This window comes from Anabrus simplex, chromosome 5 (assembly GCF_040414725.1).
Source record: "Anabrus simplex isolate iqAnaSimp1 chromosome 5, ASM4041472v1, whole genome shotgun sequence".
Classification (NCBI taxonomy): Eukaryota; Metazoa; Arthropoda; class Insecta; order Orthoptera; family Tettigoniidae; genus Anabrus; species Anabrus simplex.
Window position 1 is genome coordinate 323,313,148 of NC_090269.1, and position 27,225 is coordinate 323,340,372.

Here is a 27,225-nt window from a genome sequence, read left to right on the forward strand (position 1 = left end):
CTGGGAGGTACTTACAAAGAAACTCTAGATAGCGTCCTCCCGTGAGGTTTCCTTTGAAGAAATATGGTCAAATTATCTTGTCACCTAGTATCCCGCACCACACGTTGACGCCCCATTGTACCTGAAATCGAGCTCCCCTGATCCAGTGAGGATTTTCAACGCTCCAGTAATGGAAGTTGTGACGATTAACAGTTCCATTGTTGTGAAATCTGGATTCATCACTAAAGACAATGTCCATTAAGAAATTCGCATCAGCTTCAACTCTTTGTAATATCCATTGCGAAAATTCTATCCGTTTTGGAAAGTCATCTCCGTGAAGTTCCTGGTGCAGCTGTTGATGGAAAGGGTGGAATTTATGGCGGTGCAATATTCGCAGTACAGATACATGACTGATGTTCAGTTCATTTCCTATGGCCCGTGAGCTTGTGTGCGGGTTGTATGCAATTGCATTTTGAACAGCTTCGTCGTTATTTCCAGACGTCACTGGAGCATCCCGAACGGGGGGTAATGTATGAAATGACCCCGTTGCACGCAACCGTCTTTCAACACGTCGAAATGTATCTGCAGTTGGCAGCCTTCGTCCAGGAAATCGTTCTTGATACAAGCGTCTGGCTTCCCGTGCATTTTGCCTTGCTTCTCTATAAAGTAGTACCATATTCACATAATCATCCCGTGAATACATAATGTTTGCTTTCGTGCTAACCGTACAGTACGTGCTCACACGTTGCTGCTAGGATTACGATATGCTGTTTCATGTGCCCTACGTATGAAGTGTAGACCGCTGTTAGCTGGTCTTCAAGTCGAACGTGCGCAGTTGCTTGGTTGAATGGGTGGGTCAGAATGTTGACAACACGTGCACCGCGCTTCATTCCCTGTAGTCGTTTGCCATATGGAAGTCGCATGTTATTATTCCTTTCGTATGTATGCTTTCTTTGTAAAGGTGGCAAATTACTTTTGAGACTTAAGAACGTTAAATATTTATTACGAATGGCCTTACAAGTATACTATAAAAATAAAATTGAAAAGCTCGTAACTAGATTCGAACTCTAAATGCCTGCTAACATATCGTATGCTCGCTGCGATTGGTGCCATGTAGCCACTGCAGGCGACAAAGAATTGGTCTCGTAGCTCTGTACTAATGGAATTGCCTAGGCTATCGCTTCGATACTGATCGTTGATGTTAAAAGTTCTGAACTCCAATGTGCAAACACCACAGTGAACTAAAGAATCGCGTTTCTCTTACGCCCAGATAGTTGCAACCATTTTCTACGCGTTACTTGGTTGAATGAGTCCAGCGTTATGTTTCAGGTGGTATTCACAATCGGTGCGTATGTGGCGATATTTATGATACCTGTTTATTATAACTTCCGTAGAAGAATATCGGAGACTTCAGAAAGGTCTTCGTCAACGATGCATAGGCGAATACGAAATGACATTAAAAAATGCATGACTCAAGAGTGGTTGGAACCCTACCTGCTTCAAGTAACCTATCGAGGTACGTCTTCCATACGTAATTCCGCGCAGCTATTTGCAACGTACAAGCGCCATCCTTGTAACTCTGTATTCACGAGGAGAGCGGAAGTTCCTGCTTCGACAAGTTACTGATGAGTTACAGCCTTATGGTCCCGTTTTATGCCTTTTTTGATCGCTCTAACGGTCGTAATTACATGGCGTAAGCTATCACATCTGCTGTACAGCATTTGCGTGCCACAGATTATAAACTACAGTGCAAAACACGTTTCTATCAATTTCGATGTGATGAGATTGTACAAAATGGTGGTGCATTGACATGTCTGTAATTGGTCTTACCCTATCACGTTTTCTATGATACCATGACCGCCCTTTCTATCAAAAGGAAATGGCCTCTTGGACCAATCAGGTGCGCAATTCTCTACTGACAGCTATAGGCGTGTTTATGGTTTGTACAGTATAGTAACATTTCGTAAAAATTAGTAGAGTGTTGGACACCGCTCTACATAAAATGGTACAGTGTTTTTGAGATGGACCTCACTTACTGCCTCTTGTACCATTTTTCCATTGTGCGGAGAAGTCTACATCGGGTTAACTGCACATAACATTGCTGTAAGGTGTTGCGCAAGATGGGACTAAGAGGCATTTACGCCCTAGCTGGTTGCATATATTCGGGAAAAAATAGGGGCAGCTGTACCACCCGGTATATGTATATATATATATATATATATATATATATATATATATATATATATATATATATATATATATATATATATACGAAACATAAAAACACATGTGGAAGCTGAAAAGCAATATATTAGATTGTGTTAACTAGTCGAGACTTGAGTGGAAAATATAGATTTCTAAAGCGTGCACACAAAATGCATGCTGTTTGTGTTGGAAGGTTCAGGAAACAAGGAAGTGCAACCCACTAGTCTTAACGAATTGTGATCAATACACATGCTCTCTCTGTGTTACCATATATGTTTTACAAAGCTAGCATCTAATTTTAGAAAAACTCATGCCTGTGAACAATCCAAACTTTTATGAATGTGTTTTTATGTATGTTATTCGTGAAAAGGCAGTGAATACCAAGTTCCAATTCAACGACTGCCCCCAATCATGAGAATAATTTTGACATGTTATTGTTATATGACATTCTTTGTTAGATCTAGAGATGTTTTATGGTTGCATGATATATTATATGTGATTGTGTGACCAGCTGAAGATGATCTAGAAAGGTCGAAACCAGTCTTTTAGTTTTAATTTTTAATAAATAAGTATTGATTAGGTGGAAGCTGCCTTCTCATTATATTTGTAAATAGTGACTATCTATTCCAGTCCAGGACAAACACATTTTACAATTGTTTCAGGTACACATGTGTTCAGTGATCTGAAAATTGTTCGGTAATCCCCAACAATGAACAAGTATTTGAGTAATACTGCATCATATAAACTCATGGTAATTAATTACACTGAAATATTGGAAGTATTCAGGTCGCAAGTATTCAGTGTGAGTGAAATATGCGCTACTGATGGAACAGAAAACTGCACTTCAAGTGACCAACATTCTCACAAAGCATTTTGCATCCAGTACGTGGCAAGTTTTTGCAAGTAGAGGAGGATCTGCAGATATATGACTTCATTACTGAATGATGTTCATGCCGTTTCTCATGAAATGCTGTATTAACCATTAGCCCTCCATTTCTTTCCAAACACACTTGCCTCTCCAGCTCCATTAAAAATCTCCTAGCAGAGGGATAAGTGACTGCACAAACATATGGGCAGCATATTTACATAAATCAAATAAAATAAATATCATACAATAATACAATACTCAGGCGCAATGTTCAGCACTTTTAACCCTGAAATTATCTCAGACAGTCCCATTTACATCAGTAATTGTGCTTTGTGTGGAACCTCTCAAACCACTTGCCAGGATGTAATCCAGGCTTTCTTGTACATGCATTACAGAAAAATACTGTCTCAAGTCATTGTCCCTTCACTTTTCGGTCAATGAATACTGAAGTCTTTACTTCTCTTCTGTGGATGACAATAAAGGAAGTGTGAACGACCATTTCGGGGTGTAACCTTCCAAATGTTTACATTGGCATACCGGTTAATTTTGCAATTATGAATAACTGAAAAACAAGTTCACTCTTAGGTCCCATGGTGTGGTTTATAACTAGATGCATCTATGAATGGGATTTGTTTGAAGTCAAAGTCTGAGTCATGGTAATACTGCCAGCCATCCGCAGAGGTACAAGCACTGTCATTTTGTGTAATTTTCTCATTATTGAGGACTTTTTCACAGAATTCATTTACACAGTCTAATTCCACAATAACTCACCACTTAATTAAAAATTTCTCCCACAATCACTCAAATCAACAACACTTTAGTCCCAAATTCTCGCTGATTACATCTCACGCTCTTCGATGGATGCCATGTTGCTAAGCAATGTCTGTTTACAAACTTCAAGGAACCCTCCACAAAGCCCGAGTTCAAAGAGATTATAGCAATACAGGGCTTCAAACTGTCATCAACAGATGACTTTAGCTTACTGTACCTGTGATTCATGCATTTGTAACCCAACAATGAAGTTATGCAGAGAAGAAAATCAGGATATGTGTGCAGTAATTTTGTGTCAAGCATGGACCACCGTGTGAGTTCTAGGGGTTAAAGGACGAGAAACAGCTGCAGTACATGGGATTGGTGTCTTAGACTTTAAAGTCAGATGAAGCTGGATGATTTTTTTGAACAGAAATGAACTTGGACAAAGAATATCATTATGCCAAAGAATGCCAAATGATTTCTACAAATATAGTCATTGATTTTCACCACTTCATACTTGGGGAGCAAAAAGTGATTTCCCAAATGGGAAACACACATTAGATGTCAATCAATTTTGATATACCACAAAGTCGAACAATCTATAAGATTTTTTAATAAGTTGTTTTACATTGCACCAAAACAGATAGGTCTTATAGCAATGACGGGATAGGAAAGAGCTAAGAGTGGAAAGGAAGTGGCCGTGACCTTAAGATACAGCCCCAGCATTTGCCTGGTGTGAAAACGGGGAAACCACTGAAAACCATCTTCAGCGCTGCCGACAGTGGGGTTCGAATCCACTATCTCCCAAATGCAAGCTCACAGCGGCGTGATCCTAACCATACGGCCAACTCGCTGTGTCAATCTGTAAGAATGGGACAGCGAGTGTTATAGTTTGCACAAATTTAAATAAAAATAAAAATAAAAAAGCATTATAATGCTTGCTATAACATCTGATAAGAGAAATATTTGCACCTTACATTGTTCTGAAGAAAGAAAAAAAAAAGTGCCAAAAGTAAAATTTCCATGAGGGATCCATGTTCGTATCCAAGAAAAAGGGTTGCTGGGCATGTCACTCATACAAGATCGGATATGAACAGCTAGAGGAAATCAAGAGGATGCCCAGCCCTCATCATGTTGGACAGATTTCGTGGCTATCTGACATAAGACACTCGGATGTGTCAGCAGTTACTGTAGCTTGGTCCGCATTGGTCATGGTCACGACACACAGCATGCTCTCGTGGCAAGGTAGTGCACCTTACGTTTTGATTCGCCCCCGTATATATGATGTATCACTTAAGTACCAGTATAAATGAACTGTAATGCTTGAATAATTTACACATCTACATTTTTCACCAGTATTTTTAATCAAAAAAGTGTGTTAATTATGCAAGAAAATATGGTAAATCAAAAGTGAACTTCGTTGATGTGCTGAAAAATTTGGTATCAGATATGTCACTACTCTCGAAGATGATGTACTGAATCGCCACGTTATATGGTATGCAGTAAAACTAACTATGCTGAAATTATAGCTCATCGTTGTCCATGTTTCCCCATATATAATAGTCTGACATACTGTGAATTAAGTGTTGTGTTTATTTCCACAATGATTCTCACAACAGATGAGAAGGAGTTCAATGTGAATATTATTTCTGGTCTTGTCGGGCTTTACGGCTCAATGGTTAGCTTACATTATTACTTCCTTGGGCCCCATCCTCACAGACACACAAATCGCCTATAGGTTAACTCGAAAGACTTTGACCAGGCCTCTCCGGAGGCCACATGTCATTAATTATTACTCCTGGTCATGCGAAGTGGGGTGTCAGAATGGGCTAAGTTTGCTTCATGTTAAAAAGAACTGTAAGAGGAGCAATTTAATAAGGAGGCACCTAATAACACAACACTGTTAGATGTCGTTGACAAGTTCCAGCATATGGGATTGGTCTAATGTCAACAAAAAGGGTGCAATAGAGGAACCTTCACCACAAACGAGAATCATGGATGACTTCTCCAACAGGTATAGCGTGTATAGTCATGGAATATTGAGCCCATATTCTGTTAAGGAAGCAGCACAGAATCCAAAAACAGTGGACCAGGTAGTTTACAGAGACTTCATTATTACCCCATTTGTATGGGATTTGCACTGTTTTTGTTGCACCGAAAACTTACCAATGACAATTGATGCAGCGAGATGGAGCTAAAACCCATTCTGCAATGAAACTTTGAGATTGCCTAGTTTCTTGTGGAAATCCATTCCCATACCCTTCCTAACCCCAGATGCCTATATACAGGACATGTTAAAATAATCAGTTTTCCAGACCAGCATATATTCCCAAATTAAGCGAGAAGATAATATCAGTTTTTGTATCCTTACAGCAAGCTTTGTTCACCAACATATTCAATAATCTTCTGAAAAGTTGTGAACAATGTGTGGCACATAATGGTACACATTCAAAAAATATACTGTACCAATGCAATCTATATATCTATATATATAAAATAAGAGTTTTGTCTGTACATTGCTCAGAATTTGAAAAGAAAGGTATTTCTGTATCGGTCATGTCCATAGTAACAAGAAAATGTACTTTTTACTTTTCCGTAATTTCTGTCTGTCTGTCTGTCTGTCTGTACATGTATCACGAGAAAACGGCTGAAGAGAATTTAATGAAAATCGGTATGTAAAGTTGGGAGATGAGCCGCTACAATCTAGGCTATAAATAATTTTATTCACGCCGAGTGAAATGGTAGTTTAGGGGTAGGCCTTAAATTTAATTCTCGAATATTTATATTATTAGCGGTCCTATCGATATAACTAAAGTTATATAGAATTAAATTTCCAATCAATTATGTCTTATACATTTTTACCGTACCGGCTCTGATAACACAGATATTAATGAATTTGTAGTTTTGTTGCTAAGTCCATATCAACGCCTAGCCACGAGAAAATGGGTTAACAGAATTTAATGAAAACCGCTATATAGAGTCAGGGAATAAGAAACTACAGTCTAGGCTGTAAATAATTTTATTCACCCGAGATGAAATGGTAGTTTAGGGGAAGGCGCCTAAAATTTAATTTTTAAATACCGGTACTTATGTTATTGGTGCTATCGAAAAGTACTATATAACAAAAGTTATAGACAATACAATTTCGGATCATTATGTTTCATTCAGTTTAACTGTACCAACTATGATAAGAGTGGTACTTCTGAAGGCCTACAATATCGAAAGCACATAACACTGATCAACAATAACTTTACATTGACTATTGTTTGTTACTGATCAACAATAACTTTACACTGGCCATTGTTTGTTGTGATGTTCTTCGTTTCTTATGGTCCCGCTCAACTCCGATAGATGGGATTACTACTGCGTACCGAGTATAACAGCCCGACTGAATATTGGCGGGAAATAGCTGGGGAGTTGGAAAACTGTCTTCTTTAGCATGCCATTCATTTGGTTCATGTAGCCTCCATGGCTCAGACGGCAGCGCGTCGGCCTCTCACCGCTGGTAACCGTGGTTCACATCCCGGTCACTCCATGTGAGATTTGTGCTGGACAAAGCGGAGGCGGGACATGTTTTTCTCCGGGTACTCTGGTTTTCCCTGTCATCCTTCATTCCAGCAACATTCTCCATTCTCATTTCATAGCATCTACCAGTCATTAATGTATCACTGGGAGTGGCGACCCTATCGTACTAACAGCCTATATATATATATATATATATATATGCTTCATTTATTACATCCCTGACCCGGCCAATGACTGGAAAACAGGTTGTAGGTTTTCATTTTCCTCTGGTTCATATATTTTCTGATACTGCAGGTACGTAACGCACTGGTTCGGCATAGTATTCCAGTTATTCGATCCCTACTCTGACGCGTTATTTTGAATGAGCTGTATGCACACTTACGGCAGAGGCTCACTTAGTAGTAGTAGCAGCAGCAGCAGCAGTAGTAGTAGTAGTAGTATGACCTGGTCTAGAATTACTATTTAAGCCTATTTCCAAATATAGCAGTAGTATCACCTGGTCTAGAATTACTATTTAAGCCTATTTCAAATTATAGCACCACAATTCACTAAATAACTCAAAAGTCAACCCTGAAAAGAGCCGTTTCTTAAGAAAAGCTTCTTCCTCTTCACTTTTATTAAATTCTACATTCATTTAATTCCAAATTAGCAGTGAAGAGGGGGCTTCTCCTCTGGCTTAGAGGAAAAAATTGCCTCCAAATCAGATAGGCTTTTCCGTTGCCATTGTAGTGAATTGAGATTTTCCGACTCATCGGGTACTCCTCGGAAACAGATTAGTAAAAAGGCATAGTTTTTGCCCTGGGACTCTCCACTATTCGCCTTCCCCCCCCACTGCCCCCCGCACCGCAGAAAAAGACGAAGAGTGTTCACGGATCAGAACTGTCTGCGACATGGTCATTCCAGCTCTGGAATTCCAGCATAGTACTGTTCGCTAAAAGTGAGAAAGTGTGTGGTCTTTCATTTGATGGAGTATTTCATGTGAAAGTATTGCTTTTAATCGCGCCATTCCTACTGACGTCATTGCAATGACCTATGTTCATTTCAGTTGGAAAAACCACTAAGACAGTCTTTCTGAGGATGTAAAATGGCTGGTGGAGAGTGAGTGTCTGCCATTATAATGAAAACTCCCCAACCTGGTGGTGACTGATGGTAGGCAAGCGGGCCTATCATTACAATGAAAATTCCCTAACACAGTCTTCATATGAGAAAAGACGTTTGGTGACTTCCCCGTCGCGTTTCTAGGCTAACGTTAAGAGCTATGCAATTTAATACAATCTTGCTCACACCGTGTACACTACCTAGCCTAGAATTCTGTATACAATGTAGAATTCTGTGGCGAAGCATGGGTACATCAGCTAGTTAAATAATATTTCAGTGTCGTTTGTTTTGCCAGATACAGTACAATAATAAATCGTCAAATGTCAGGAAGCCTATGAACTACAACATATAGAAACAGAAGGTAACTGCTGATAAGCAGTATAAATATCACTTCAGTAGCCTCTGTCAAACATTACCCCACAACAAAGTCGATAAGAAAGTGTGATTTAATATTAGAAGGCAAACACTACAGATGTGTCACAATTACCAAAACTCTACATAAGGAAAATGCAACACAAACTGACCTTAATAACAGTTCCTTTGGCAGTTTCTTGTTGATTTGTGCATCATCATCTGAGAACACCCGTGTCAACTAGAAAGGACAGAAATTAATGTCACAACATTGTCCAAGAATACAAAACAAGCATTCAAAAAGAGAGGCTACATCCCAGGAGCATCTGAAGGGTAAAAATTACAGTTTACCAAGCTACAAAGCAAAAATTGAACTCCCACTAAAGCATCTAACTGAATGCATTTCAACAATACAAGATTTGTTATAGAATATGCAATCTTATGGTTATGGGGCAGCCATTGTTCTCTTTGCCTTTCTTATTCTTATGTTCTGAAACAAAGACTTTTACATAATAACCCAGTTTTCCAGCTAATGTGAGTGAACACCTACTATATTGTCTATAAATGCCTATGATACATTTTTCTCCTATTGGCATCCAAGGCCAGGACGGGTATTATGAAGGAACTTTCAACATTTATTAAAACACAATTTTTCACTTACATATAACAAAATATAAAATATCATGGATTTGAAACAACAACAACAACAACAACAACAACAACAACAACAACAACAACAACAACAACAACAACAACAATAATAATAATAATAATAATAATAATAATAATAATATGTTTTATTTATTCTGGCAAAGTTAGGGATGTGCTCCCTTTCTTACACTTAACCAGTCTGAACCTAGAACACTTAATAATAACTACTGATGATCATAATATGATAATGTTAACAATAGGAACAGTAATAGTATTAATGAAAGTAACCACACTTAATAAAAAGAAAAAAAGAAAAATCATATATATATAACACACGTCATACGTTGAGTACATTAAAAATATATGAATGAGTACTATAATTACTACTTAGAAGGAAGATGTAATATATTCTACTGTACACCAAAATATCGCCTTCAATGAGAGATGAAGAGAAGGATTAGTGAGAAGAAGCAGAAGAGGGAAAAGAAGAATATCTGTGAAAGGAAGAGGGAAATAATAATGAAGAGGTGGTAGAAGGAGGTGTTTGCAGGTCATAATTTGATGATTCATGGATGTTTACCTAGTATTTCAACACAGGCACATTTAACAGCTAAGCTGCTGGACATGCTTCTGACGTCCACTGGTAAGAGATTCCACTGTCGGGCTGCGGTCACGGTGAATGATTTAGTGTAGATTGCTGTTCTGTGTACAAGAAGGGATAAACACATGGTGCTGTTGGATCGGGTATTTTTGTTATGGTCTGTGGAGAGGAGCTTGATGTGATCCCGGAGATAGGCTGGTTGAGGAGTTTTAAGAATATTATGCAAAAAGCAAAGAGTATGAAGTGTGCGTCATTCTTGCAGGTGAAGCCACCCGAGCTGTGTGTAAGACGGTGTGACATGGTCAGCGTAACGAACTCCACAGGTATTTCTTACACAAGCATTCTGAGCGCACTGTAATTTCCTTCCCCAGTCTACTCCTAGGTTGTTGTAAACTATATCTCAATAATCAAAATGAGGTAATGTGAGGGATTTCACAAGAATTTTCTTTAGTTTAAAAGGGAAAGTGAATCTGAATTTACTGAGACAGTGTAGCATTCCATATATTTTTCTACACACAGATATAGTTTGGGCAGACCAGGACAGATGTTCATAAAATATTATACCAAGATTTCTTACATTTTGGCTATACTGTATGGGTGTACCACTTATGGACAACTGTGGTAACGCTGTTCGATTGAGTTTGCAAAGTAATTTAGGGTAACCAATAATTATTGCCTGGGATTTTGATGGGTTTAATTTTAATCCATGATTTTTGGCCCATATATCTATGGTCATCAAGTCTTCATTCAGGTGAAGTGTTTCTGAGTGTAGGTTTTCGGGTTTGCTGTGTGTATATATATATATATATATATCTATCTGCAAGTCATCTGCATATAAGTAGTATTTACAGTGTTTTAATCTGGAAGCTATGCCATTTATACACAGAGAAAAACAGGGGGCCCAGTACAGATCCTTGTTGTATTCTTACGTCAACTGTACGCCAATTTGAATATTCATTGTTGTTATTAAGTACACACTGCCAGTGGTCGGTGAGATAGGAACTGATCCACTGGAGTGCACTTGCGGAGAAATTTAAACTATTTAATTTGGATGTAAGTACGTCTCTGTCAACAGTGTCAAAAGCTTCACTGAAGTCCAATAACGCTAGAATTGTCAGTTGTTTGTTGTCCATAGCTTGCCTTATGTCATCCATCATATGTGTTAATGCACTGCAAGTGCTATGTCTCGGTCTAAAGCCGGACTGGTGGATGTCAAGAAGATTGCGTTGAGTAAGATAGTTGGTAATCTGCTTGTGAACTATGAATTCTAAAGCTTTTGACAATATGCATAAGATGCTAATTGACCGATACTCATCGACGTCCTTTGCCAGTCGTATTTTCGGAAGCGGCCGAACTATGGCCATTTTCCATATTTCCAGATAAGTCCCCTGTTGTAGTGAATAATTAAAGATATTCACCAATGGATAAATGATGTGGTGGAGAATTTTCATGAGCATTTTGTGGCCTATATTATCTACGCCCCTAGCCTTGGTCCTGATGCGTTTTATTGAGTCAATCACTTCTTGCGGTGTGACGTGACTGGGATAAAATTTATCTTTGTGTGGTGATGGAGTACTGTCATACGTATTAACTGTTTTCTCTTTCACGACCGGATTAATTCCCGTTAGCGAGATGAAAGGATCGTTTAATTCATCTACGTTAATTTTTAGTTCTACGTCAGATTTCTGGTTATTGATGCCAAAATACTTCATAGATTTCCACATCGCCGCAGGGCGTACGTCAGGTCTAATCAAGTTATTGGTGTAACGTAATCTAGCACTTCGAATTTTAGAGGTCGTTATATTATGCAGTGTTTTATAAGTCTGGTGGTTCACTTCCGTTGGGTAGTGCTTGTATAGTCCATGAGCAGCATCTCGTTTAGCCATTAAGGGGCAAATTTCATCATCTATCCACAGTTTAGGAGACCTGGAGCCTTTTCCCGTACGCACAGGGGCGTGCCGACCGCCGAGTTGCGTTACTAGGTTATTAAATGTCGAGACAATTTCCTCTATACTATTGGCGTGATTTATCTCCATCCACGGCATGGAAAGAGCATCTTCTCCGACTTTAATGAGGTTGGATTCATGTTGACTTCTTATTTATTTATTTATTTTTTGCTAGGGGCTTTACGTCGCACCGACACAGATAGGTCTTATGGCGACGATGGGATAGGAAAGGCCTAGGAGTTGGAAGGAAGCGGCCGTGGCCTTAATTAAGGTACAATCCCAGCATTTGCCTGGTGTGAAAATGGAAAACCACGGAAAACCATCTTCAGGGCTGCCGATAGTGGGATACGAACCTACTATCTCCCGGATGCAAGCTCACAGCCGCGCGCCTCTACGCGCATGGCCAACTCGCCTGGTAGTTGACTTCTTAAATAGGGTACGTCAAATGACTGCCTTAGGCATGCTATGGAAAATCATTTCCGTCTTCCTGTTAAATTGGGTCATTTATTATTATTTTTTTTTCAATTTGCTTTACGTCACAGTTATTCATTTAAAACCAAATATATATATATATATATATATATATTATTCACCATTCCACATGATCTGTATTTTCCCCTGTATTTACTCCATGAGTTCCCTCTCTCAGGAGGTCTCAGCAATAATCAGTCTTCCAATGCATTTCTGTGTGTATTACCGTGAACTGCTTTTATTTGTATTGGTATATTACCATGCCACGAAAGTCTGAACATGTATGGTGTTAACTCCAAGGGATTAATGTGCACTTGTAATAACTATTCCCAAACTGCCAACCGTGACAACTGTAAACAATATTCTTCATACGTCGTTTCCTACCTAATACCAATACACAAACAGAATATGTCGTTACAGTTTTTGAGGATACAGATTAGCTGAATGTTGTTTTTAACTGACAACTTATAAATCCCATCTCGATTATCTATTGTTAGGTACTTCATTCATCAATGATATGCATTTAGAGCTGTCACCTAGCCTTTTCTTAAATGTTTTCAAAGAAATTGGAAATTTATCAACCATTTTCCCCTCATATACAGAGAGTGTAATTTAAGACTTCATAGCAGAATACCGAGGCATAGGAGCGCAGAGAAGCAGTGACAGCAAGCGCAGTGCATGCAACAGCATGCAGGCATAGTCATCTAAAAGAAACGGCCTGATTACGCCTACAGAAACCAAACGAAACTGAACTCCTCAGCTATGCACACGTTCAGGATAAATAAATAAACAAATAGGCTAAATAAATAAACTGAACTCAGCAGTATTTACAGAAGATGCTGAAAGTTATGCAATGCAAACTTCACATCTTAATAATTAGATTTTGAACATAATTTGGAACATACTTAGCAGTTTATGAACACCGACGGAACACACAGTGTTTCTAATTTCAATTTTTTATTCTTCTGCAGTTCTAGAATTATTCCTGTAAACTTTTTCCTTCGAGTGTTCCCCTAAGGTTAAATTCCCATGTGATTAAAACAGGCAGACGAGGTAACCATACGCATTTACCGATGATCTGATTATCATCGAACACTTCCTGCAACCGTCGCAAAGAGCTAAGCGCCGTATGGGCCGTTGCACCATCTTGCTGGAAATTGCTGTATCTTTATCCTTCTTCAGTCAGTTCAGCAAAAAAGGCTCAAAAATGCTATGAATATAACGGTCGGAAGTAATCATGTACTGAAAAAATATGTGACCGATAATTCGTCAGACACTAATAGTACACCATACACCCTTCACATCGTGCAAAGACCTCTGCTGTTAAATGTGTAGGTTCTCTGTATCCCAGATCCTGATGATGATGATGATGATGATGATGATGCTTGTTTAAAGGGGCCTAACACTGAGGTCATCGGCCCCTAATGGCAAGAAATGAGACGAAATGTTATGACAAATTAAAAGTCCAAAATCCTCCACTGACCAGAATTCAAACCGTGAGGATGGACGGACGGACGGATGGATGGATGGATATGAATTGAAAACGATCAGTGGAACTGACCCACAATGCCTCACATGAGAGAAGCTGGCACGAAACAGTAGTATTACTGACCAAGGGACTGCTGCTATAGCACGATGCTGAATTGATTATGCTTGTAGTCGAAACGGGTCCAAAATCTAGATCATCAGCCCCTCATAATGGTATTTATCGCTAGGAAAGTAGAACCATGCTATTTGTCATTTGGCGGTACCAATCAAAAGTAGCGTAGACTCGCGGTATTCCACACATTATGGTAATATTCACAGGTAGTGTAATGCGCACACGTAACACAGACCTATGGTGTTTCGCACATTGCGGTGCTATTTACAGAAAACACAAACCTATAAAGGCAACGCAAACCTATGGCGTTCCTAACATAAGTGAACTAACCACAGGGACCCAAACTATCCCGTGGTATTCCTCACATAGTGGAAACTAAGCACAGGCAAGGCAGAAGCATGGTGTCACTCATCCCATGGTGTTGCTCATACAGGGGTACGAATCACAGATACTTTAAGACCTTTATCCTGATTTGCACACTATCACTACTTACTATTCACAAACCTAGTGCGTACCTAACATAGTGATACTACACGCAAGTAAATGCGACCCATGGTGTTCCCTGCGTGACGGTACTAATTACAAGTAGTCTTATGGTTCTAATTTGATCATCCCTGGGTCGCCTCTTACGACAGGCAGGGTATACCGTGGGTGTATTCTACATGTGCGTCCCCCACCCGCGGGGGGTATCCCAGATCCTATTGTTCTGTGAACCGACATCCACTCAAATGAACCATGCCTCATCACTCATAGAAAGAAATTTCAGATCCACGATACTATCGTGGACACTATTGATTACACAAAAACACCACGGCACTACAGCCCTGACAGGCCTTGGCTTACCAAGCAACTGCTGCTAAGCCCGAAGATTACAAGGTGATGCATGGTCAGTGTGACTAATCCTCTGGGTTGTTATTCTTGGTTTCCTAGACCGGGGTTGCCATCTCACTGTCAGCTTCTCAACTTTAGGCCGTGGCCTTAATTAAGCATTTGCCTGATGTGAAAATGAGAAAACATGGAAAACCATCTTCAGGCCTGCCAAGAATAAGATTCAAATTTTCTACTTTTAAAAGGTCTGTCAAAGCTTATTCATCTGCTAGTGTCATTCCATGTCATCTCTCTTCAGACAGCTAGGAACATACCACTCAGTCGAGCATCTAGCCTCCTTACTCCCAAGTCTTCCCAGTCTGAAGTTTGCAATTTTTTGTAACACTATTCCTTTTTTGGCAATTGTAACACTACTCCTTTGTTGGCAATCCCCCAGAAAAATTGCGCTGCTTTCCTTTGGATCTTTTCAAGTTCTCATTAAAGTCGTCCTGGTGGGGGTCCCATACATTGGAACCATACTCTAAATGGGGTCTTACCAGAAACTTGCATATACCCTCTCATTTACATTCTTACTACAACCCCAAAATACCCTCATAATCATGTGAAGAGATCTGTTACCTTTCTAAACAACTTTGTTAATACAATTACCCCTTTGAAGATCATTTCTTATAATAACACCAAGGTACTTACAGTGATCCCCATGGTGTGCTATCACCCAGTGGCGTTGACTGAACCCCATCTACCCCAGTGCTACTGGGGTAAATAATTTTGTATTTACATTATTATTCCTTTGAGCACTTTTTACAAAGTTCCAGTGAAATTTAAGTTGCTTGGTTGACGCATGCACTTGAAGCTTCCTTGTCCTGGGAGCAGGGCGGGTCTGTGGGTCCTCCCCCAACAGTAATTCATGGCGACAGGCCAGCTAGCTTAAGTAAGGGATGTTAGTTTTAATACTTGACACTCTAAGTCTTCAGTGCCACACACTAGAGACTACAAGAAAAATAGCAATATGTTGACAGTATAGCCACTTGCACATCGTCTTGCTAATAAAAATAGAGCCAGTTTATGAAATCAACTGTAATATAGAATATATTTTATATTTGGATTTCGGCATGTATAAAGTGTTTTTGAACAATTCATTGATGGCACATGTAGTGTATGTTTTCCAATAGCCGCAGACAAATATTTAGGCTGTCCAGCATCAAAACAGAGCTAAGCGTGAAGTAAAAGAATTTTGTATAGTGGTATATAGTTAAGTTTTGTAGTTCCTCTTGGATTATAGGTGAAGTTTGCGTGGGTTCTGTGCCATTCTTCATGATTATAAGTGTGTTATACGTCGTGACGAATATTTTCCCTTGTTTGTCGTTGATGCACGTATACTCAATAAGTGAGTGAAACAGTAGAAATTTGGCAATGGTAAAATACCAGTTAAATTTTGCTGATTCAGTTTAGGTTAGTCTTTTTAAGTTAAAAATAAATATTTAGTCCCAGTGTATTTTTGTGAAAACCATGACTGTACTATCACGAAGCGTCACCGGGTGAAACTGTAAGTACATGGTTTAAAATCTGCTCTAGATTAAGTTATGATGGTGTCATCACTGCTGTGAATATCAATTTGTGCGAGTGTGTGGTTGAAAATATTCTTGCTCAGCTAGACCTTTCCACAAAAAATGCAGCCTTATACAATAGTAATGTTGACTTTAGAGAGAGTAGTGGGGCTATGATTGCTTATACTGTATTTAAAAATCATTTTTCCAGCTGGGGTAACAAGTGTGTTCACTGCAAGCCACTGCTATCACCCAATCAGCACAGTAATTCAAACTGAGAGAATTCTTCCTCTTGGTGAAACTTACAACCTGACTTTTCATTCCATTTTCTATCATACCATTGTGTGGTGTTCACCTCACAAAATTGTATAAGTCCCCTGCAGTCGCTCACAATCCTGCCTATTATTTACTATTCTACTGTATACAGTATAACATCATCTGCAAATAGCCTTATCTGTGATTCAAGTTCTCTACTCGTATCATTTACTAATATATATGAAAACATAAATGTCCAATAATACTGCCCTGCTGGATCCCACTCCCCTCTTAATTGTAATAAGATCGGATAACGCTTCACCTACTCTAATTCTCCGAGTTCTATTCTCTAGAAATTTAGCCACCCATTCAACCACTCTTTTGTCTAGTCCCACAGCCTTCATTTTTGACAATAATATCCCATGATCTACCCTACCGAAAGTGAATAGCGATACAGTCCATTTGACCCCCTGAATCTAAAATATCTGCAATATCTTGTTGGAATCCTACAAGCCTAGTCTCAATGGAATAACCTTTCCTAAAGCCAAATTGCTTTCCATCAAACCAGTTAGTAATTTTGCAAATGCATCAAGTTGCCTATTATCTTTAGAAATAAGTCAGACCTAGAATGCCTCATTCTTAACTTCTTCATAGCTTACAAATTCTTCTTTCACCAGTATGAATATTCCCCCACCACCATCCCACCATCAATCCTAACCTGTCTCTATGATAAACACTCCAGTAGATATAAATGTTGATTCCCATAGGGAACCTGAAATATTTGTCCCGAATGAGTAAATTTATAATACCAATATAAATAGTATTACCCTGGGGCAAAACGCTGGCAACCAGGAAGGAGTTAACAGGAAAATTTATAATGTCCTATAATGGACCATTTATATTGGTATTAAAAACACTCCAGTTCCATTAGAAAATTCCGGCATCCATAATATTGCTTCCCAGTCATGATTCAGTTTCTATTACAATATCTGGTAAACATATATCTATTAAATTAATTAACTTCTACTCCTTTCTTTCAATACTTCTACTGCTATATGTCATCCTTACTTGACTTCACGTTTTCTATACTTTCTTCAGCGCTCTCTTGTCCACCTCGTTTCCCTGAATGTACCTCCCTATAACTCTTCTAAACAAAACTCCCTTACTTATATGTAATATTGCGGTTCAAGTGAAGACCATCTGAATGTAGATCCCTATCTCCTACCCACCCATTAGGATCTACAAATCTCACTTCCAATTTATCACATACCCCATTCCCTAGTCTCACTTAGATCACCAATCACCCTCCTGTCAGTATCCCTCGTGCACAGTATCCCAATGATAATCATCTTTCTTTCCTTAAACTTTTCTGTGTTGCAGTAATCGGATCTCACTCATCCCTAACTACAGTATGTTAGTACTCCCCTGTAACACTTCTGTGATCTCCATCTTCCCTCAGATTACTACATGCAGTGACTCATACTAGTTCATCGATACCTCTCCTGGGTCCACTCCCTGAGGAAAACCCTTAGCCCTCCTTTTCCTTCCCCTTAAATTAGCCCACTTGTTTTCCACAACTTCTCCACTTCTTTCCCCCCCTCTCTTGCCTACCTACCATATCCTGTACAATTATTAAGAGTGACCTATATTCATTCCTGTCCTGTTATAAGTCTAATTATCTCCCTCAAACTCTCTATCTCTTCCCTTATCTTCCTTAGTTCCCACTCACATCCACAGTCCTTACACCTGCCTCTCCAAGCTGTTCTTTTATTTCTTCAAAGAAATGTGAAATCATATGGACATATCAACGAAAGTAAGATAGTGTGTTCTATGAAAAGAAGTATAGATGTCAGAGGAAGTAAATACTGTAATGTATACTACACATTCACAACAATAATGCAAGCAGGAAATGAGCTGATAAAATAACTACACTACAATTATTCTACTTGGACGTATCCTAATTATAAAATTACATAACATATATTTCATATTTTATTCCGTATTGGCATCAACTTTTCAAATGATTCAAAGATTTAATAAAAAATGAGTACCTACACTAATACGTGTAGACAGATTATTGGTGTTAAGCGAGTGATATTTTTTACTAGTTTAAATATATTATCCTTTTGTTCAATTAATTAATTAAAATTAAGGAGTTTTTGACAATTTTAGTTTATTTAAATGAAATAAATGTTGTAGTTTTAGTGTTTGTAGTAATCAAGTTTAGCAATATTTACTTAAATTTTACTCTGAGTAGTTCCCCTGATGTTCAGTAGATTATGTATTATAGGCTATGTATGTTAGGTTTTACTTTGACTGGTATCCGGATTGGGGCAAATAGCAAATGCATGTTTTTGGTTTAAATAATTATAGTGTTCTTGGTAGAACAGTTTATTACACAGAGTTGTAATTTCTTTACATTTTATATTTGGATAGCCCTAGGTTGGTTGTTGGGATGGTTACCCTGTTACGGTAATGAATAGACCGTACAGCCAACATCTCAATGCCAAGTATTGGGTGGGGTAAATAACCCAACTCCCTTAAGTGACCAACAGCTTCGGGCAGATGAGTTTCCTTAGGTGGGATGATTGTCCTCTCAGTGTAGCGAATGACATTAGAACCCATCAAGTAGTGCCTGACGCCGGGCTACAGGTGGCTGCAAAATGCGCCTGTACTCCATGTCAACAGTGGCCTGATCACCTGCTGGCAGCAGCTCTAAAATGTCTTTGGAAGTGGTGACCTCATTGTAATATCAGTCTAAAATGAAAATGGCACACTCAAATCAGCCTCAGATGAGGCTAGGACATTCCCCAAAAACAACACGCAGTTCTTATGCTTGCAGAACTGTGAGAAGTGGACAACTCAAAGAAAAAGTTATGAAGGTGGCAATAATCAACCTTGTGTTATCGACTGGAAAGTTGGAAGAGGTGGCTGCTTTTATGGAGAAGGAAAATATAGCTATGGTGGGATTGAGTGAGGTTAAGTGGAGAGGAAAAGGGAAGAAGTTGATAAAAGGATACACTCTCTACTGGAGTGAAGAACAAAGACAAAGCATGGAGTGGGAATAATAACAACATCACAGACGAGTATGTAGATAAAGTGGACTAAATAAATGACAGAATAATCAAGATACAGTTAAGGACAGAGAATGGAGCAAAGGTCCACGCGTATGCACCTCAGACTCAATATGAGCAAATTCCTGGAGACAATGGAGAGAGAAGTAAAGGATGTGGAAGCGATATTTATGTTATAGGCTTTATGTCCCATAAACTATTTCTTCGTTTTTTTGAGATGCAGAGGTGCTGGAATTTAGCCCCGCAGGAGTTCTTTTATGTGCCAGTAAATCTATTAGAAGTGACAGTGATGGGACAGTTTAATAAGTGTGGGCAATATGTGGTTCAGGAAGAAAAAATGGTAGAAAGATTACAAAACATACAAGGGGATGGGGAAACAGAAAGACAAAGACAGTAATTTATTACTTCTTGGTGGAAAGAGAAAATCATAGGCAGTAGCATAGGCTACAAGTAGCCTTTGATCGAGAGCCCAGAGAAGCGGTAGCAAAAAAAAAAAAAAGAATAATAATAATAATAATATTGTGTGGCTACTTCTAGCCGAGTACAGCCCTTGTAAGGCATAACCTCCGATGAGGGTGGGCGGCATCTGTCATGTGTAGGTAACTGCATGCTATTGTGTTGTGTGTGGTGTGTGTTTCAGGGATGTTGGAGACAGCACAAACACCCAGCCCCCAAGCCACTGGAATTAACCAATGAAGGTTAAAATCCCAGACCTGGTTGGGAACTGAACTCGGGACCCTCTGAACCGAAGGCCAGTACATTGACCATTCAGCCAACTAGTCGGACGGGAAAAATAGTGAAAATGAAAGAAATAAGAGAGAAGAAAACAAAGTATGGAAAGTAAAAGATATGGAAGTAAAACAAAAATTCCAAAATGAATTGAAGCAACACATACCAAACCTGAGGTAGGGAGTGTAGAAGTGGAGTGGGATATGTTCAAGAAGGCAATTGTAAGCTGTGTAAAGAAGGCTTGTGGCAGAATAGCTGAAAGAGTGAAAGACACCCCATGGTGGAATGAGAAGGTAGAGGAGGCAGTGAAAAATAAGAAAACATGACAATTATCAAATAGGGATAACACGGAAGAAAGTATCAGGAAATGAAAAGAAATTGCAAGAAAGTTTAAGTAAGGAAAAAAAGAAAGAGTTGGTAGGGGATGTGTATTGCAGTAAAAGGATGCTATATGGACTTGTAAAAAGGAAAAGGAAAGAAAGTCTAAAAATGCGGGTGAAAGAGGAGGAAGGGAAGATAATAACATATAACATAAGCAGAGATGAGAAAGAAATGGAAGGATTACTTTAATGAACTGTTAAATCTGAGGAGTGTAGATGAGATGATAAAGACAGTGTGAGGAGACTGAATCGGAGAATAAAATCACAATGGAAGAAGTGGAAACTGCTGTCAAATGAATGTAAATGGGAAAAGCAGCAGGACTGGATAAACAGTGTGTGAAAATGATAAAAATCTGCAGGACCTGTTTGTCTACAATGGCTGTATAGACTATTTAGATCTATTTGGAAAGAAAAGTCTGTGCCCAATGACTGGAGTCATTAATAACACCTACATTAAAAAAGGGTGACAAGAAGATACGTGGTAAATATCGAGGAATCACACTTGTATCACAAATAGCAAAAATAATGAAATGGTACTATAAAAAGGAAGGTGAAAGAACAATTACAAGAAGAGCAATATGTCTTTCAGAATGGAAGATCAACACTAGATGCCATCTTCAGTATGAGGCAGTTAATGGAAAAACATTAGGAATATGGAAGACACATGGTGATGGCATTCCTTGATTTAGAAAAGGCTTATGACAGTGTATATACAGCAAAGGTATGGAAAGTAATACAATAGAAAGAATTTGGAAAACAAATTATAGAATATGTGCACAAGCACTGTATAAAAAATTGTAGCAGAAGTGCCCAGACAAGTGGGGAGAACACTGGTCTTGGAATGAAACTGGATTACGACAAGGAAGTGCGCCATTACCATTGTTATTCATAATGGTTATAGACGAAATTGTGAAGGAGACAAAGATAAAATTGGGGACAGGGAGCTGCAGGTAATGCTATTTGCAATGGTATTATGGTGTGGGGAGGAAACAGAGATGAGGTACAAGGGAAAAAACAACATATTGAGCATGATTATTGAAAATTATGCAATGAAAATCAGCAAGGAAAATAGTAAGACAATGGTGTTGACTAGAGCAGAAAGGTAAGGGAAAGGAATTATAAAAACAAAGGGACAAAGCCTTGGAAATTGTGGAGCTTCAAGTACTTGGGAAGTAAACTAATGCATGATGCAGGACTGGACATGAAGATCCCTATGTACACTTCAATTAGAAGATCTTCCCTCCCGAAACATTCTTGAAGTGCCTCTATCACTAATATGCAATTGTCATCTGTAGCTGGAAAACTGTCTACAAGAGACTTAGCTATTGAATCTGGTAAAGTAGCTTTCATTAGAAAATAAAATTTATCTACTGGTGCAATATGATCATGAATACGCTAAAACTGGTTCGAAAATGGCAACCAGTTCCTAAGTTCACCACCGAACTAATGAAATACTATGGCTGGGAGCTTGATTTTCCTATTTACTTGAGCAACATTTCCTGAATTTGCTTAATCTTCACTTAGACTGTAGGTCTAAGGAATAAATTTTTAAGCAACGCACTTTCAACAGTTCGTACTTACTGCAGTACTCGTCAGCCGATAGCACCTCTTGATCTAATTCTTCCTCACTAGCATGATTATTCAACATCCATTCCATAGCCTATTCATTCTGGGCATTGATATTCTTGAAATACTGTTCCAAAGAACCAAATGCTGCATGAGCTTCTTCATATTTCTTCTCTTCAAGAAACTTATTGAGACCAGCAGAATTTCACATAAACAATGCTCTGCAGATTTTTCTTCTACGTTTAAAATTCTCCATTGCGAAAGTAATCACAATACACTGACAAGAAAATTATCGTGCCGTCACACTTGAGCGCTAAATGTCAAATGTTCAGCCCTTAACCAAATGGAAAGATTCAATAAACTTAAAGGAACAGAGCTTTTATAATAGTGCATTGTCATGAATTTTTCTTAACTGACTGCACGCCAAATTTTCATAAGTTAAAAAGAACATTTCACTCGGTGTTCCCAACAATAATAAACAGATTTTCCAGATCACCAACCTATTTACCATAGCTTTCAAAACTCAGAATGCCAACATCTTTTATAACACACACACAGTCAACAACAGTACAACTGTCAGCTTTGGTCCTGAAAAGGACCAATTGTGGGGTTTATTAACCATTGAAATTGATCTTGGTACTTCTGGAGTGAGAGAATCAGCCATCTAGGAAAAGTCCTAGTCCGTTGCCCAGGAGACACCCGGATGTATAACAACATCACATGCAAATACACCCTACTAGGAGGTTTCTCTCGTGTCCATCATAGAAGGCATAATAACATCAAACAAGGAAACCCTGTTACAACAACTTTGCCAAAAACACAGGTGTGACGTTCTCTGTGTTCAAGAAACTCACAGAAGTAGCAACCAAAGATGACCAAGAGTATTAGGAATGCGTTTGGTAGCTGAGAGACCACATGATAACTATGGTAGTGCTATATTCACAAGGCCAGAGCTGAACGTAATATCTACCTCATCTACAGACAACAATGATATAGAAATCTTAACAGTGGAGCTATCGAACTGTATCATAACATCTGTCTATAAACCACCGAGCGTTCCATTCCACTTTACTGATTCAGCTGTAGGGCTAGAGGAGAAGGTTCGTGTCAGTGTGGGCGATTTCAACAGCCATAGCCGCTTATGGGGATATAGAGAAGACAATGAAGACGGCGAAGCTGTGATTACGTGGTCAGAATCTAGTCAACTGCCCTTAATACACGACAGTAAACTTCCCGCTTCTTTTAACAGTCGTCGATGGAGACGTGGATACAACCCAGATCTCATCTTTGTCAGCGATGCTATATCACAGCAGTGTGTGAAGTCTGTCTGCGAACCTATACCCAACACACAACATAGACCCATTATGTGCCAAGTTCTCTCAGCAGTTCATCCACAATCTGTGCCATTCAGAAGGCGGTACAACTTTAAGAAAGCTGACTGGTTGAAGTATACAAAGCGCTTAGATGAAATGGTAGCAGACATCGAACCTGTTCCAGAGGTATACGATGTGTTCATCGATGCCGTGCAAGAATGCTCTCGCACATCAATCCCAAGAGGCTGTAGGTCTCAGTACATACAGGGTCTAGACACCAGTACAGTAGATAAATTAAATGAGTACCTACTGCTCTATGAAGAAAATCCCTTCAGTGAGGACACTATTCAGGCTGGTCAACAACTAATCCAGTCCATGGGCGAAATAAAGAGAGAACGTTGGGTTAAGCTGATGGAAGAACTAGACATGGCAAGAAACAGCAGAGAAGCTTGGAAGCTACTTAGACGTCTGAACAATGACCCCATGAAAAGTCCTCTACATAGCAACATTACTTCCAACCAGATAGCTCATCAGCTCCTAATAAATAGCAAAACAGATAAGCGAAAAAGACCACCAAAACTTCAAAGAAATATCGAACAAGAAACATCCAGTCTGTCCAATCCCTTCACTATGAACGAGCTGGAAAACGCCATAAAAATGAGCAAAACTGGCAAGGCGGCCGGTCTAGATGACATGCGTATGGAGCAGATACAGCACTTTGGGAATACTACCAAACAATGGATCCTACAGCTTTTCAATAACTGTCTGGAACGATGTCAAATCCCTAAAATCTGGAGGAAGACTAAGGTGGTTGCAATCCTGAAACCTGGTAAGCAGCCTACGGATCCGAAGAATTTCAGACCAATATCACTCCTGTGCCATCTATATAAAATTTTTGAAAGAATACTTCTGAACCGTATAACACCAGTGGTCGAAACTTTTCTAATCCCAGAGCAGGCTGGATTTAGACCAGGAAGGAACTGCTGTACACAGATCCTTAATCTGACACAGCACATAGAAGATGGATTTCAACGTGGTGATATTACTGGAGTGGCTTTTGTTGATCTCTCTTCAGCATATGATACTGTACAACACCAGATAGTTCTAAGGAAGTTTTACCATCTTACTATGGATTTCAGGCTCACAACGATTATTGCCACGTTGTTGCAGAACCGACGCTTCTTCGTAGAATTTCAAGGACAGCGGAGTAGATGGAGAATACAGAAGAACGGTCTCCCACAAGGCAGTGTCCTAGCACCAATGCTATTTAACATATATACCAACGACCAACCTCTTCCACCTCACACAAGGAGCTTTCTGTACGCAGATGACCTGGCCCTGGCAACTCAAGAGTAAAAACTTGGAGCAAGTGGAACAAAACCTTACTGCTGCTTTGAAGATGCTCTCAGATTATTATGAGGAAAATCACCTCAAGCCAAACCCATCGAAAACTAGTGTGTGCGCCTTTCATTTAAAGAACAAAGAAGCCCTGCGGAAGCTGCGCGTGAAATGGAAAGGAATGGAGCTGGAACATAGCAATACTCCAGTTTACCTTGGTGTTACCCTGGATTGTTCGCTGACCTTCACCACACACTGCACCAAACTCAAGGCAAAAGTTTCATCACGAAACTGCCTACTGCGTAAGGTAACTGGTTCTGGATGGGGTGCCCACCCCCAGACAGTAAGGACAACTGCCTTAGCACTCTGCTACTCTGCTGCTGAATATGCTAGTCCCATGTGGTATAAATCAGCTCACGCAAAGAAAGTCGACATTGCCTTGAATGAAACTTGCAGGCTAATTACAGGCTGTTTAAAACCAACACCCACACAGAAGTTGTATTCACCTGATATTAGACGTGAGGTGGCCGCTAATATCGAGAGACAAAATGTTTACAGCATCTCAGCCCACCCCCTTCATGAACATCAACCACCTCCAGCTCGACTGAAATCCAGGAAGAGTTTTCTACAGTCTTCTGCTCCACTTGATTCTGACCCAAAAAAGGCCAGGGTTAAGCTATGGAAACGAAGGTACCCAGATCATCTGGAACGTGTTGAAATTGAAGAGAAGTTGCCAACTGGTCACGAAGAGGGATGGTGTATATGGAAGTCATTAAACAGACTGCGGACTGGCGTTGCAAGATCTAAGGACAATCTTGTGAAATGGGGCATCGTGCATGGTGGGGACTCATTATGCGAATGTGGAGAGGAACAGACTTCTACGCACCTCTTGCACTGTCGTCTATGCCCAGATTCATGTAGAGGGTTGGAATTGGCACTGGCCGGAAACAACGCCATCAATGTAGCCAAATACTGGTCACAACTTCTGTAAATAATGTATGTATAGTGTAGATGTTTTCATGTAATACTTCCTTTCTCCTTTTTTTAAATTTTTTTTACAATTAATTTGTTCATATGTCTTTCATTTTGTGCAATTAACATACTTCATATTTTTTATTATTTAATTTTTTGAATTGTATTAGAATTGATTTCTTATATATTGGTACCTCTGACACGAATGAATAAATAAATAAATAGTCAACAACAGTAACATTTATTCTAATTAAGGTGTTTATAAACTTATATGTCACAACTGCAATTCAAGCTACATTGCCCAAACTGACAGAAATTTCATTATCCATTATCTAGAACATGTTAATGCAAAAAAGCACAATCGATTTTCAGCTATGAATGAACATGTCAGATTTCCAGTATGAATTTACATCCAATGACAATGATCTAATAATTCTCCACAGAGAAAATAAGGGCTAGTTACTGAACATATACAAAAACATTTGCATCCATTTACTTCAAAGATTTAACCCTATTTTCAATTTAAATGAAATTACTGAACAAACTAATGTTCTTTTCTAGATATTATTAATCCTTCTTGATAAAACAAAATCGCAACTGTTCCTGTCATTTCATATAAGTTCTCCCTCCCATGATTTCTTCTTCCCCCACCACCCTTGCCAGGATCAACAGCTGACCTGTTTAGCAGTCTATCAGTTTCATATTTTATGCTACGTTTCTTTGTCTTATCCTATTGACTACATATTTCTTTTCATTTTTCTAATTGTCACCTTCATTACTTTTCTGCAACACTATATTCTGATACAGTTGATTTTTCCACAGGACTTTAAGAACAAGTATTTTATTTATTCTTATTTTAAGGTAGCCACAATGACCCACACAAAATGCTGTCTTCTTGGGTGCACGGATTTATTTCCAATTATTTACAAATTAAACAGACATAACCTTAATCACTGTATCACAAACAAAACGCTTCACTCCGGGAACACCAACAAGCCACCATTTTAACAACTGCCTATCACAAATTCAAGGAGACTGCAACCACTGCATGTTAACTACCAACTTTACTAAGCTAGTTCACATACTTCAAACACTCATTAGCACAACGCACATCTAGTCGGAACAACTCCTGTTAAACCATTGACAACATCCGATGTGGTTGCCATAAGTAAACT

General features: G+C 39.0%; 1 protein-coding gene across 6 annotated transcripts in view; it reads right to left on the reverse strand.

Moving 5' to 3' along the window:
* LOC136874049 (F-box/LRR-repeat protein 20) overlaps positions 1 to 27,225 on the reverse strand; it is a 458,706-nt gene that overhangs the window by 243,985 nt on the left and 187,496 nt on the right. For all 6 annotated transcript variants that reach the window (XM_068227643.1, XM_067147555.2, XM_068227641.1 and 3 more), the window contains one exon: positions 8,953 to 9,020. In XM_068227643.1, the coding sequence (XP_068083744.1) occupies positions 8,953 to 9,020 (68 nt within the window). The remainder of the gene's footprint in view (positions 1 to 8,952; positions 9,021 to 27,225) is intronic.